Source organism: Ambystoma mexicanum, chromosome 9 (genome assembly GCF_040938575.1).
Source record: "Ambystoma mexicanum isolate Mex_15411 chromosome 9, UKY_AmexF1_1, whole genome shotgun sequence".
Taxonomy (NCBI): domain Eukaryota; kingdom Metazoa; phylum Chordata; class Amphibia; order Caudata; family Ambystomatidae; genus Ambystoma; species Ambystoma mexicanum.
Window position 1 is genome coordinate 1,460,552,838 of NC_090931.1, and position 15,882 is coordinate 1,460,568,719.

The 15,882-nt window shown below is 46.2% G+C and overlaps 1 protein-coding gene across 4 annotated transcripts in view; it reads right to left on the reverse strand.

Moving 5' to 3' along the window:
* Positions 1-15,882, reverse strand: part of SPEG (striated muscle enriched protein kinase) — a 2,620,794-nt gene that overhangs the window by 1,867,948 nt on the left and 736,964 nt on the right. For all 4 annotated transcript variants that reach the window (XM_069616880.1, XM_069616879.1, XM_069616881.1 and 1 more), the window contains one exon: positions 10,101-10,244. In XM_069616880.1, the coding sequence (XP_069472981.1) occupies positions 10,101-10,244 (144 nt within the window). The remainder of the gene's footprint in view (positions 1-10,100; positions 10,245-15,882) is intronic.

Genomic DNA, 15,882 nt, shown 5'->3' on the forward strand with positions numbered 1-15,882 from the left:
CATGGCCCCAATGCGCTGCCATGGCCCAATCAGGTGACTCACCAAGCAGCCAGGCACGTTGTCCAGCATGTTGCTCCATATAGCGTGGTAGCGTGGAGTTCCGCAGGACCAGGGGTTCATGTGTTGATCGGGGGTATCTGGCACAGCAATATGTGATGGCTTTACTGGCATTTCATACCATCTGGACGTCAATGGATTGGTATTGCTTGCGGTTGCGATACGCCACCTCCATTGCATTTGGAAAGACCAATTCCACATGGGTGCAGTCGAGGGCACCTATGCAATTTGGCATGCCTGCCAGTGCATGGTAGGCAACTTATGTATCCAATATCTCCTGGGATGTTCGGGGTAGGGATATGTAGTCCCCTGTGTGTTTGATGAGGGCATCCAGCACTTGGTTGAGTATATGTGAAAATATGGCCTGTGGTATGCCATGCATGTGCCCCACTGTATGCTGCTACGGGTGGCAAGGAAGTGGAGAACAGACACTACCCTCAGTAGAGGGGGGATTGCAGTGTGGATTTCTATGAGGCTCACTATGTCGTCATGTGTCAGGTCTACTATGGTGGTGATGGTGTCCCGGTCAAGATGGTACAGGGTGTGGATCTGCTCTGGTGTGAGGTTGATGGGGGAGGCTCTGATGCAAGGGATTGGGGGCTGCCGGCGTGGTAATAGTGGCTGCACCGGTAGGGCATGCTGGGGTGTCTAACCCTCCTTCTCCTCCTGTGTATCCTCTGTGGTGGGGGCTGTGGTTGTTGTTGTTGCTGTTGTTGTTGTTGCTGCCTTGCAAGCAGGGCCTCCAGCTCCAGTAATCCTGCTACAATTGGTATCATCTTGGTGTGGGAGGGGGTGTGGTGAGTGGGTGTGCTCCTTTTGTGCTGTGCCAGACTCCATTGCCTCCACCTGTGCTGGTTGAGTGCACCTCTGCCTCTTGGAAACACTGCTCAGGGTTCTTAACACCTTCTCGGCGATGCCGGTATTTACTCCATGCCGGTAAGGTACTTTGCGGCCTTGTAGAGGCCGTTTTTTGCATGTCCGCATGACTTGGGATCAGCTCCGGTTAACGCCATGCCGCTAATTTCGGCATGGGGTGTCGTGCGCGCGCCACGAGACCGCTATTTACGGCCTCGTACTTTACGGCGCCGTAAATAATGGTCTAGAGGGTCAGATTAGCCCGTAAAGGTAAACGATGCTGGTAATCCTTTACCGGCATAGTTTTTCCCTTAACGCCCAACTCGGAATGACCCCCAAAGACAGACTAGAAGACGAACGCTAGCGAGAGCCAGAGAGGAAAACAGGGAAGAAAATCTTCCGAGGATGCAAGTGCATCCGGCCCCGATCGAGCGGAGAAAAGGACTGTGGGGCGGAGCCAAGGTGGGCGGGGTTACGGCCGCGTGCCGGGCCCCGCGCAGGAAAGAGAGGAGGGACACATTTTTGGAAAAAATGTGGATGCTTTTTACAAAGTGCTCCGGTCCCGTCCCACAGGAAGGGGAGATGTCCCATAAGTATGGAGGAAAGGGGACGGGACGTAGGAGTATGCACTTCAGCCCTTAGTTCTCCCAGTAGTTGGGCTAATTGGTCAGTCTCTGAGGTCTCCATAACGCCCGGGTGGAGATTTGTAGTAAGGCTTCGCGTTCTGTTACGCTCACCTGGATTCCACAGGGGCGTCGAACGAAGCTGGACTGCTGTGGTCTCCACCAGTGTGACTCGTAGCGAAGTGATGATTGACTGCACTTGCCCACTCAGTTTCGTCTGCCTGGCCTGCAAGAATATTTTCCTAAAAGCAGTAAACGGGATTAGCCACCCGTGGTAGAGAGGTTACACTAACACTATTTTCCCTGAAAACTTCCAGTATTCCCCTTCATAAAGTCTCACCTTATTGTTTGGAAGGATGAACTCTCCATCCTGCGTGGAGTGCAGGGGCGCGTCGAAGTTCAGTTACTTCACTGATCCGAAGGTATTTGGCAGAGTTCCAGACAGCAATGACTCCGAGGTAAGTAGTGTGTAAACCGAATGTATAGTTCTTTTAGAGTTCAAATGTCTGTTAATTCACTCTTGTTCCTTTCATACCTTTTCCCTTGCAGCGTGATCCAAGGAGTGAGTTTGCCTCGATGGATGAAGGTAGCGCTTAGGTAAGAGTCAGTTTGTACAAAGCACTGTCTAGCAAGTAATATTGTTCCAAATGTAATTAACCAATAGTTCTCGATCTTCTTTGCAGGTGCGGCGCCTTGCCGAAAATGTCTATTGTAGGATGGTGACCAGAGCTGCCTTGAGCGGTAAAATTCCCAGTAAGTATCTTGCGGTAAGTAAAAGAATGTCTTTGGCGGAAACCAGCTCACCTTTTGTTTGTTCTTGTCTTTTCAGATGCTGATGTTTTGGGCGGCGATTCAATGGGTGCTGCGCCGGGTCGTGGAGATGCTACGAAGACAGGTGAGTGTGGCGCGGTGCTGACACGTTTATTTTAATGTCTTTTTCCTTTATCCACAAGTGCGGCAGCTCCAGGAAAAGATGATGACCAAATGGAAATCTCCTTGTTCTAACCTTCTCTTCTTCTTTCCTTTTCTCTAGGATCGGCTACGGACACAAGACGGGTGTGGCTGTAGACTGGATGCTGGACTGCAGACACGGTGAGCGTTACGCTGCTAAGATGCAGAATAACGCGAAGCGTGTGCTGCTCGTCGGGCGTGGTTTAAATAGCACCAAAAAAGTAGTTCCCAGGTAAGAAGTTCCAGTACCACACCCAAGCAACAAAATAGTTCCTAAAGGAAAGTAGTCCCTTAATGGCCTCATGATGGTCTGTACATGAGTTCTTTGCAGGATGACCTGCATAGTTTAAAGTTGGCAATATGAGCCTGGCCCCTATGGCGCCAGGACTGAACCCATATAGCCCCTAGGCGGGGTTTTGGGAATTCCTGTGTCTTCTTGGGTGCCTGTTCCCTGGACAGATGGACCTGTTCCGGATGTCTGGGGGTAGGCATCGTGACAGTGTTGTAGTAAAAGGGGGTGGTTGGTCACATAAAGTATTTCCACTCGACAGTAATATTAAGTCCTTCTTTCACAGTGTTTAACCTTTGGACCCATTTTTGTTCCAGTTGTATCAGGGTCCTGTCTGTGTCTCCTCCCCTTCTGGTGGGGGACAATTTTTGTAGGATGAACCACTTCAGATCCATGTTGGTGTGGTTCTTTTGATTATAGTTTTTGACGAGGGGTTTCACGGGTACTTTATTCTTAATGCATGATCGATGCTCCGAGATTCTTGTCTTTATTGCCCTTATTGTTTTTCCAACATATAGTAGGCCACACGGGTATTCAATGACGTAGATAACCTGTTTGGTGTTGCAGTTGGTATGCTCCTTCAAAGTCCATGTGATATTTTTATATTTGAAGACATTCTTGGGATCTGTGAATTGACATACTAGACAATGTCCACATCTGTAGTGACCTTGCACCGGTGGGAGGTTCCACAACGTGGTTTGAGAATTCATGGGTTTAACGAAAGTGTGGACTAGGGACTCTTTGAGATTAAGGTTCTTCATGAATGCAAAGAGTGGTGTTTTATTCAATGTTCCAGCATTCTTTATGAGATGCCAATGTTTCTTGATTGTATTTCTCACAAGATTGGACTATAGGTGGTCACTCATACAAGTCTGTCTAGGTCTTCCTTGACTTTCTTGGTTAGACATATGGTCCGGTCTGTGTTTGCTGCACGTTTTTGTGCATTTTTAACCACTTTTTTAGGGTACCCTCTATGCAGAAGACATTTTTGTAGATCAAGGGCATGTTTGTTGTAGGTGTAGGCATCAGTACAGTTTCTTCTCATCTGTAAAAATTGGCTGTACAGTAGGTTGTATTTAAGGCCTTCTGGGTGGTAGCTTCCGAAGTTTAGAAGTGTGTTGCGATCTGTTGGCTTGCGGTACAATTCCATCTTGAGGGCATTGCCTGACCTAACCTAAAGATATGTAAATCCAGGAAATCGATACAATGAAAATCCCACTGCATTGTGAAACGTATATGTTGGTTGCACTTGTTCAGCCATTGTTGAAATGCGGTCAGATCTTGCTGGTTGCCATGCCATATAAGAAAAATGTCATCTATATATCGTTTCCATATAACAATATTTTCTCTGTAAGGATTCAGTTGAGCCTGATGTAGTCGGTTTCGTATTGTGCCATATAGAGATTCGCTATGTCAGGGGCGAAGGTAGCCCCCATCCTGACCCACTGTCATGGCCACAGGTCCCAGAACACAAAACCACACTATCTAGTGATGGGGGCAATGGTCACATGACTCACTTATGTCCCTTTGGGACCTATAAACACAGGGGCCCTGGCTGGACTCAGTCCTGGCACCTTTGGCACCAGAATCACATAGAGATGTGAGCAGGAACACTTTATTTCAGTGCAGGAGTACTTTTACTTTATTTCAGTGCAGGAGTGCTTTTATTTTACAAGACCTTTCCAGGAGCTGAAAGCCTTTATTCCAGAGAACATCCTCATGTGGTGACTCATCAGTTTTGTGGCTCCCTAGGCCTCGTCTTCATGTGCTGACTCATCGGGTGTGGCAGGGTGTGGCAGGCAGGCTGAACCTGGTGGTCGTGGCTTCAGAAGCTCAGCTATATAAGCTGCTCCATCCTTAAGGCCGGTGCTTTGTGTTACAGTGCACTCGCGTGCAACGTGACGCTCACCGCCGCTTGGACCAGTTTACTTACCTTTGAAACCAGGCGTTATCCTGCATACTCACCTCGAGGAAACCGGTGCTTCATCGCTTCATCTGCAGACTCATCTCCTGACATCCAGTGATCTTGATCCTGACGCTGCAGCACTGCACTCCTTACCCACGAACTCGGACCCTGTGAAGAAGAAGAAAGACAAGGTTAGAACATCCATCCTAGGGCTGCGCTGCATTTGAACCTTGCACGCCCCCTAGTTAACAACTCACCAGCTACTGTACCGCTGCAACTTCGTTCTTCATTTCCTTCGGCTGTCGCCTCAAGCTCCGCAGCTTCTGCCAGGCCGGCAACATCACCTGCAAGGGAAGAAAGCAAAAGAGCAAACATCAAAAGTGGAACGGACAGCAATACAAGACCTTTACAATACAACAAAAACAGACGAGGAAAGACAAATGCAAACAGTAACACTTACCTGAAGTATAGTGGATTAGTCGCAGCAGGACTGGACTACCACGTGCAAGGGACCAGTGAAGGAACTCAGTCCAGATCATACAAGCGCCCCTGCCAGAAGCATCAGGATGGAGTGCTCGCCAAAACTAAACAACAGGCGAGCTTTCCAGGGACAGCGCATCCCATGGGTACCACGGTTTGGGAGAAGGGGTCTGGAAGGTGATCAGGCGCACAAGCTGGCATACTCACGCCCCCTATTCTCTACGCAGGGGAAGTCCCGAGCAGCATCACCTATTACCACCAGTCACAAAATAAGCGCAGAGGGCGAAGTCTGACCTGAGCGACCTCACCCCCGGGAGGGCTGCAACCGTGCCCCAACGCCTTCGCAGAGACCATGTGAGCGTAACACCCCTTTTATCTGCTTGTACAGTTGTTCATGAAACAGGAAGAAGTTCTCTGTCATGGCAAGTCTGACACATTCCTGTATGAAGTTGGTGGGAGTAGAGTTGGTGTCCACTCTTCTGTCTCGGAGCATCAATCATGCATTAAGAATAAAGTACCTGAGAAACCCCTTGTCAAACATTATAATCAAAAGAACCACACCAACATGGATCTGAAATGGTTCATCCTACAAAAACTGTCCCCCACCAGAAGGAGATGAGACACAGACAGGACCCGGACACAACTGGAACAAAAATGGGTCCACAGGTTAAACACTGTGAAATAAGGACTTAATATTACTGTCGAGTGACAACACTTTATGTGACCAACCACCCCCTTTTACTACAACACCTCTTAGCCTACACACACAGTACTAGCATTTCCCCCACGACACACCAATACGGGATCTGGTAGTATTGACAGTGATGTGTGTTTTTCACTGTTTTGTATTGCATGTTACTTTGACACTCAGTCATTCCTGAATAGTATGATCAATCACTAGCCACCCATACAATATTCTTTTGAATGTGTTAATCCATTTGTAAATGTGTTAATTACCTCATGCCTCCGTTACTGTATTTAACCTCTATTTGAAAACAGGCTCTGAATTAAATGAATGCCATGTAGACAGAACAAATTTAGACATCCACATGATATTATTGTGATTAGGTCAATACACTTGCCAAGGTTTTCATTACCTTATGCCTCTGTTACTGTAATCAACCTTTATATGAAAACTTTCTTCAATTATAAAAGAATGTCATGCAGACAGCACAAAATAATATGAACACCGATGTGACTTTGATAACACTGTCTCCGTATGCAAATTCACGTGAGGGAGTCATTAACAACCTTTTGTACTACAATACGCCCCCGTTTCCTGCAACAACTTGCCAGTTTGCACATGTTACCAGTAATATGCTTATGTCGATCTGCAGTACATACTCCAGGCACCAACATGGTCACTGCAGCCTTAATTTCAAGGGTACCGGAGTGGTTCTGTACGTGGGTTGCCATGACAACCTTCTAACAACCTATGTCTTTTATACTACAATTAGTGCCAGCATGCGATCAATCCTCTAAGTTGTGTCTGGAGGTTGTAAAGTTCCAAGAACCGGTACTTTTCCTCTTTCGATATATCGTATAGCCGTCGGCTGCCACGTAGACAGCTTAAAATGGCCACTGCCATATAAACTCCCGTTCCCATAGCAACCACACGCTGTTCAGCCACAAAGAGGATGAGAGGATGTTCGATGTCTCCCACGGGCTGCTGGACTTTTTTATGAGCCGCGCAAGGTAATCTTTCACCCTGTTACGTTCTTCGGTGGGTTTTTTCTTTGTTTTTCTTTTACTGCACAATCGGTAGGCACGGCATCATTTCTATGATACACCGATAATTGTAAAGTCTCCAGACACCGAGATGATTACTTTAATATTATGCACTGTAATCTCACAAGATCCATAGTACTGTCTCTTAATTCCCGACTGATGTGCACTCCATTGTTTCAATCAGACGTGCACGTTACCCAGTAGCACAACTCGCCTCCTGGTGAGGGCATTCCCAGTAAGACGCTGTATGGGATTGCCATATATAGTCCACCATATCAGCAGGCGCATCCGATTCCTAGCCCAAGGGTTATTAACTTACAAGCTCTAGTGAGCCTTTCCCGCCGGTTTGACTCCGGTTGGCAATTATCTAGTCACTTTCAGGGTTTTGCCCCTTTTTTCTGTGACAACCATTGCTGTACTTACCTGCACATCATGGATAGCGGCCATTAGACTAACCCTCTACCCTTTCCGTTTCCTCAATCCGTTTTGGATTGTTGCATACAGTCCACCTCCTGATGAACCACCTTTGATGGTCTAATCTTCCCGACTCATTCGGTATACAGGCTATAGGCTGGTAAGAGATTGCACTCAGCCCTTTTATCTTGAACTAACGAGTATCGAGTATAGAGTTACGCAGCATCTCATATACTCATGTTTGGTCATTACTTGCAGACCTGATTTGTCCTGGAACTGTTTCCTATTTCTATCTGAAGATATGGATTCTCAGATTGCTTGCCAATGTGCAACCGTTTACAGTAAGACCCGTGATCATACAGTATAGTCTCTTGTGAGAGACTCCTTGCAAAGCATTAACTGCATCTTAAATTATGTAATGTAGCCTAAACCCGACACACTCCTGACTTCCTGTTCTATTTCTCCTGACAGATCACATAGGATTCCTCATGTGTACTAATTTCTCTGTCCTGATAAAGGCCGACCTAACGACAGCTACCCAAGGATAGCTCTGAGGCCGAAACACAGTTGTGTTGACCTGTCTCTCTTGTGTTAAAACATTTTCACCATTACACACTTGCACACCTTGTACCGCGATTACACTGTGATTACTCATATCATCCCCTACAAGGGAATATAGAGAATGTAATTGCTGGAAATTCTAACCCGATAATTTGTACTCTGGCTTGTTATCTATGTACCACGTATGTATGCTTTATGTATTTTGTTGAGTTTCCTATGTTCACCTTATGTGTATGTAACACTTGCTACTTACATGTTAAATAAGAATTAAAGTAGCAGTCATATCAACAAGTTTATTGACTGTCAGGAGTTAGTGTTTTTTTTTCTCTGGGTTTTCATGACCTTGCTCAATTGTGTCCGATAAAACGTTTACCTACCTGGGTAGAGCAAGGCCTTAACCAGGTGCCCCTTTTTTATAAACGGGTCTACATCCTGCCTGAGAGTCATCTAGCCACTTATGTGATTCAGCATGGGTCTGCAATTGCTCCACTGCTAGTGATTCCATTAATTTACCTACATAAGGGAGTAATGAAATCGGCCCATAGTTCAAGCAGGAAGCAGGGTCCAGCGTAGGTTTCTTCATAAAACAGATCACTGCTGCCCACTTCAGAGAGGGGGGGATCTATGCCAGATACAAAAGAGCTATTAATAATCTGACACAGCTCTTGCACAATCAGCCCCATAGCAGATTTTTACGTTTTCACAGGGCATGAATCTGGGACCAAGACTGAGGGACGAAGTTTAGCCATAGTGACCAGAAGGTGCACTTGAGTGATGTGCGCAAAAGATGATATACTATTAAAAAGTTGACAGAGGAGGAGGCATTACCCAGTCATTTTACGTGTAACAGTTCTGATCCCTCAATACGAAGTGCCTGTTTTGCAGTGATTCTCAGACCAGCTTGAAAGATGATAGCCACCACAACCCCGCTCGGTAACCTCGGCAGTTTTCTTTGATAGCTGAGTAACTGGGTGAACTAAATCATTCAATGCAACCAACCTATGCTCTCTAAACCAAATTTTGGTGATACAATACAGGTCTAGATTAAACTCCACAATTACCCCATGAAGAAAAAAACATTTTTTTTTACTGCAGAACGAGTGTTAATCTGCATAGCTCTAATCATACCCAGGGATCGTCATTTTGGGCAGACAGCGACAAAGATGGGTCTACCTGGCTTGAGAATCCCTGCTGGCGTATCCCAGCCAGCGTCTGTGCATCTAATACATAGGATTACTAATATGTTGATAAAGAAATTGCCAGGATCCTTGAGGCCCCCAAGGCCGAGCCACATCCACCTTGCCCCCTGAGATATAAGCATTTGCCACTGGGTTAAAATATGTGAGCCCCTCTGCCAACATCACAGGGACCTCTGCTGATTTTCATGCTGGGCAGGCCCTCAAATAAGCCGCTGCCATTCACATATCCAGTACCATTTTAACTCTTGACCCACCACCCATTGTATACCCACCTTTAGAAACCCCCCCGTCTCACCTCTACATTTTTCCCTCTTCGCTTCAAACATATAGTATGTCGTGTTCTTAGTCCACCCAGGCAGAACAGGAAAAACAGGGTTTGTGTCAGCGCTTTGCCCTGATGGAGGCTTTTTATGACATAGAGTCTCCCAAACATCACCTCAGCAGTGTGCGCCGCCCAGACCCTCATGGGAATTGTAGATCCCGAAATGAAGCCTAACGCTATGAGCACTCAAACAGGGAAAATCATGGTTGATAGGCCTACAGTGCTGAGAAGCGCAAATGAACGTTTCGACAAAGGTAATGTTCAAAGTCACAGTGCTAAACCAACTAAAATGATTCAATTATAATGACATGCAACAATATAAATAATGCTTCACGCTGACGCAGGAATTTCATACCTTAACGTCTCCCAAAGATTGCCTCAGAAGGGTGCGCCGCCCTAGGGCCTCATGGGAATTGTAATTCCCAAAATGAAGTCCAACGTTATGCGCACTCAAACAGGGAAAATCAAGGATGATAAGAGTGCAAGAGTCCTACAGTGCTGCGAAGCACAAATAAACGTTTCTACAAAGGTAAAATTCTAATTAATTCAATTATAATGACATGCAACAATGTAAAAATTATCTTCCCAATGAAAAGCTCTCTAAACAATGTGCTATATATGTTTTAATGAGTCACTTCTAAACGATTGCTTTCCCTGCTTCCTCCCACCTCCAGACACTTTTCTTCCACTGGGATCATTGATTCCCCTCTATTACCTTCAGGAAGAGGATTGGCTGAGATGATGCACTTGAGCAGGACGGTGGTTCCTTCTACTACCATGGCACTCTGCACTGGGATCTCAAAGACTGGACCTTCTAAGGGGTCCTCACCCGCTGACACGTAGGAATCATCTGAGGACTCTGCGAAGAAAACATACAGACAGTATACAATAGTCAGAATACATCACATGGAGTGGGGGTAGAACAGATCTGCACACATGGGAAGAAACATTGTGGAAAGGTTGGTCCACACATAAAACAGAGAATGCACTTTGAGCGCTAAAAGGAGATACACAAATAATCAAAGAAATTAGAGCCTTGTCCGTAGACTGAAGAAGTCAATGAAAGATAAAATAGTTGGATACAAGGTTCCGCTCATCCAGCCTCAGTGGGTGGAAACACTGGGACAGATTCTCAACAAAGTGGGTAACTCAATGAGATGCCCCATGGTGCAAAGATGCATCTGCGCCATGGCGCATCTCATTGGGGATGACAACTTCACAAAGAAAACACCAAGAATGGCCAGTGTTCATATGTGCACAAATTGTGGCGCAAAAGAGGTGCAAATAAGTGGGCATTTAATGGTGCATCTGATGAGATGAACAAGTTATTTTCCCCTGGTAACATTCTTTTGATTGATTGGCTGTTCCTCCCACGTATTCCTCATCTTATGATAATTACCTCTCCAGCTTCAGCTGCTTTGGAATTATTGTTCGACAGGGGGCGCTTTGTGCCGTCTCGTCGAGTCGATGTCCATCGAGGGCCTCTGTTCGACTGTCGACATCATCATCAGTACAAGTAGCGCATACAGTGCCCGTTAGCTTCATTTCTGTTTTTTCCCCCAACTCCGGAAGAGGATTTACCAGGCGTAACTTAGACCGTAGGCTCACAGAAAGCGTAAAGTGTAAGAACACGTAAATTGTATGATGGGGTAGGCTGGGAGGGGCGATGAGGAATACGTGGGAGGAACATCCAATCGAAAGAACGGTATCAGCGGTAAGTAACTTGTTCTTCAAATGGATTGTGTCCTCCCACGTACTCCTCATCTTATGATAGACTCCCAAAACAGTATTAATTTGGTGGTGGGAGTACGAATTTAAATGTTTGTTCTAATCATGGACTGAATGAAGGACTGTTTTTGAAAATTGTCCTCTGTGACTGGAAGATCAGTCCAGACAATAATGTCTCACAAAAGTATGAATAGACGACCAAGTGGCCGCTAAACAAATGTCTATGATTGGCACAACGCTTTGATGAGCAGCAGAGGTTGCTGTGCCCCTTGTGGAATTTGCACTTAGGCCTTCCGACGGGTCCTTGCCAATTTGAGGCCAGTATAGCCAATGAATAATTGGTAATTTTTGCGAAATGTAGACATTCTGGATATGTAAAAACTGAGAGCCCTTTGTGGGTCCAGTCTATGTAATCTTTCCTCCTCCTTCCCCGGAAAGGGAGGTGGATAGAAAATTAGTAAAGCAATTTATTGCGACAAGGGGACGTCGGAGACTACCTTCGGTAAGAAAGAAAGCTTCACCTTGAGAATAACTTTGTCTTCATGGAAAACTGTATGAGTGGGCTTACAGGACAGGGCCTACAACTTGCTTACCCTAAGGGCTGACATTATTGCAATAAGCAAAACAGTTTGTAATGTCAAAAGTCTTAATGGGCATGAGCGTCGAGGCTCAAAAGGAATCCATGTTAAAAATCTTAACACCAGATTGAGTTTGCATACAGTTACATTGAATGGAACTGGTGGAAATACATTAGTAAGGCCTTTTAGGAATTAAGCAATCAGAGGGATCTTAAAATATGAATCTTCCTCTGAAGAGCGCTTGAAAATAGACAGCACCGCCGGGTAACCTTTAATTGTTCCAATCTGGAGTCCCAGATTTGCCAAATGTAACACAAAGGAAAGCAACATAGGTGTGTCACATAGAAAGGGATCCACATTCTTATCCTTGCACCAGCTGCTGAACTTGTTCCAACGGCAGTGGTACTAAGATTTTGTTGCTGGCCTTCTGGCTGAAAACAAAATCTCAATTACGTCATCCGGAAGGTCCCAATCCTTATATCTCAGCCTTTCCCTTCAGAAACCATGCGTGAAGGCTGAGTGTCTTGAACTCTGAATGGAGTACTCCATCTTCCTCTTCCAAGTGAAGATCCTGTCTTTGAGGAAGACGCATTGGAGGGCAGATGGACATGTTCAGAAGGTCCGGAAACAACGTCCTGCTGGCCCAATCTGGTGCAATTTGGATCATGGATTTCCCGAACTTTCTCAACCTCCTGATCACGTGAGGAATGACACGGACTGGAGGAAATGCGTACAGGAGTGGAAACAGCCAGTCCACCACAAACATATCTCGTAGAGCTCAACTTGGAAGAAATTCCCAGGAGCAAAATAGTTTGCACTTCCGGTTGACACTGGCCGCAAACAGATCCACTTGAGGGGTTCTCCAAAGGGTGAAGATCTCTCGAAGGACTTCCTGAGCTAGTCTCGTGGGAGACTGTGCTCTGCCTGCTCAGAGCGTCTGCCGCCATGGAGATTCCTTCTTGCAGTGCCCAGAACTAGAGCTGCATTGCCTCTCTGCACAGTGGTAGTGACCTACACCTCCTCTCTTGTTGAGGTAGTACATGGCCACTGTGTTGTCAGTCATTATCAGGACATTCTTTCCACGTACAGAGGGCAGAAAGGACTTCAGCGCTAGTCTGATTGCCCTCAGCTCCAAAAGGTTGATAGTTTGGACTCCGACGGAGACCAAAAGCCGCTGATTGTCATATTGTTGGTGTGGACACCCCATCCCGTGAGTGAGGCGTCAGTCACTACTGTTAACTTTGTACATGGCTGCCAAAAAGATTCTCCCTTGAGAATGTTGTCCATGCAAGCCCACCACAGAAGGTCCTGAGAGACTCTGCTCTGAACTTTCAGGTGGTCTGACATTCTGCTTGAAAATTGCCACCATTGAGTCCTGAGAGCCGATTGGAGGGATCTCATTCTCAGCCTCTGGACCAGGAAAATGCAGGATGCCATGAGACCGAGCAAACTCCAAAAATCGAAGGCCGGAAGATGCTGGGAATTTGGTAACCATCTGCAGAAAGTGTTGAGCTCTCACCTCGGGTGGCAAGGCTTTTCTAGAGGAAGCATCCAGGACTGCTCCAATGAATTGGAGTATTTGGGATGGTATCATGTGGGAATTCTTGTAATTGAGTGAGAAGCCCAGACTGTGGAGTGAGTGGCAGGTTACACTGAGATGTTCCCAGGCTTGCTCGGCTGAACAAGCCCTGATCAGCCAGTCGTCCAGGTAGGGGTAGACATGATACCCCCCTCTTAAGTCCAAGATGGGTCTCAATCATCCATCCTTTTTGGGAATCAGAAAGTATGGGGAATACCAACCCTTGTTCCATTCTGCTACAGGTACATGTTCTATTGCACCTTTCTCTAGCAGGGTCAAGGTTTCCTGCACAAGGAGCGGATCAGGAATTTTGAAAGAGTTGTTCCCCGGTGGATGATCCTGAGGCCTTCTCTGGAAAGGAAGGCAGAAACCTTGGGCTACAGTTTCCAATGCCCAAGCATCTGAAGTAATGCCTCGCCATTCGTTCATATGCGGAGTAAGTCTGCCTCTCACCAGGGTCTTGTGAGTCACGGCCTCAGAGTGGTTTCGAGGCGGCTGAAGCAGCGGCTGAGGGTAAAGCTGCTGCTGCTTGGGATGGCTTAACAGCTCTCCTTCGTCCACCATGAGGAAATCTTCTCTGACCTCTTTGACCGGCTTGTCCTCTTCCTCTTCCAATTGAGGAGTAGAATCGAAAGGACTTAACCCTCCAGGAAGATGAGCCAGAGTAGGGGTATTGAGACTGTCTAATGGCAGAGGAAAGGAATTTAGTAGCCACATTCAAGGTCTGCAACTTTTCCAAACTCTCATCCGCCTTGCTGCCAAACAGCCTTGAGCCGTCAAAGGGCATATTGAGTAGCCTAGCTTGCACATCTGGTGTAAAACCGGACTTCCACAACCAGGCAAAGCTGCGTAATACTGTGCTAGCTGCCATGGATCTGCTGATGCTGTCTGAAGTATCCAGACCTGACTGGAGACATTCACCCATTGCCTCCTTACCATCCTTGATGCCAGGAAGCTGTCTCTTTCCTCCCTTTCCAGGATGTGGTCAGCCGCCATAGCTATGCAGTCCCACAGGGTAAACGTAAACCTTGACAAAGTACAAGTCACATTTGTCCATTTTAATGTCATACTGCCAGCCGTAAAAACTTTTTTTGCCCAGGCACCCACTTTCTTATCATCCCTATCTGGAGGGATGGATGGGTATGCCGACTGCTTGGTAGATGTAGCAGCCTGAACACCCAAACATTCTGGTGTTGGGTGTTTAGTTAGATACTCTGGGTTGCTGCTGGATAGTCAGTATTTTTTGGCAACATTTCTATTTAGTGCAGCCGCAGTTTTCTGTGTCTCCCAATTTGCAGAAACCCTTTTCTGTAATGCAGTGTGGAAAGGTCAAATTGGATCTTTCTGGTGACCCTGGTCCAAGATGACTGTCATATCATCTTGTTCAAAAGGAGGAGTAGGTCTGATCCAGCCTAAAAACTCTATAACCTTACTCATTAGTTTTCTATATGAGGAGTCAGCATGTTCAGTTGGAGGTATCTAACCCACTGGCTGACTGAAGGTTATATATAAGTCCCTTAATCTGGGCTCATCAGAGATAAGTTCTTCTGGCACATTAAGTGTGCCGAATTGTAGCCCAAAAGGTGGTGTATTATCATCAGAAGGATTATCTTCCTTGTAGATGGCCGATAAAGACTTAAAAAAGTATTTTTAGTTAAAGTTTGAAAATCTTTTCCTGTACCACCACTGGCTTTGACAATTTTGAAGTAATCACCGACAATGACCTAAAAGTCGGGATCGCCTTAGTCAGTGTTGACTTCGATATCGGTGTCAACGGCTCTGATGGAGTCAGCAAAGGCATTGACGTAGTCGACTTCTTGTGCTTCTTCAATGGAACCCTCGATGGGTTAGGTTCCTGACTCATTGAAGCCCTCAATGATTTCTTGTCGGATCAAGATGTTTCTTGATGCAATACTGGTTTAAGGCTGGTTTTGAAGATTTTTCTTCGACTTCCCTTTGCCGTCTTTTGCAGATCAACAGGGACATGGCCTTTCTGCTTGTCCTTCAAGGGGGTTGATGCCGCATTCTCGAAGATCTTAAGTATCTCAGTAAGAAACACATCCCACTTAGATGTGATTGAGATCTTCAGTGGAGTCCGATTTCATTGGACACCCGATTACCTTAGCCGAGGATTCACTGTAGGTCGAAGGCTACCTACGATGCCATTTCTTGGCCTTCTTCGAAGAAGACGACAAAGATTTGCATGATCGACTACTCGGTCGAGACTGCATTGATTTTTTACATCGAGAGGAATCCCTCGCATCATCTGCCTTTTTTTAACTCTTCGAAGGAGACTTTGAAGGTAACCTCCCCACCACCAATTTACCTTTACGCTCCCTGAGAGCCTTTTCGGTCATCGCCTGACAGGAGCCGCAGTTGGAGGTACAATGCCCGTAACCAAGGCACCACAGACATACGCTGTGGGGGTCAGTGATCAACATCTTCGATCCACAGTCTTGGCAATTTTTGAAGGCCTATTTAGGCATTGATGGTGCCGACGAAGAAGACATTTTCAAAATGAAAACAACAAGTGACTTCACAGAGAACCGAAGCGCGCCGTAATTCTCTCGAAGCGTTAGCTTTGAAAAACGGAACTGAAGCCAACGGGCGCT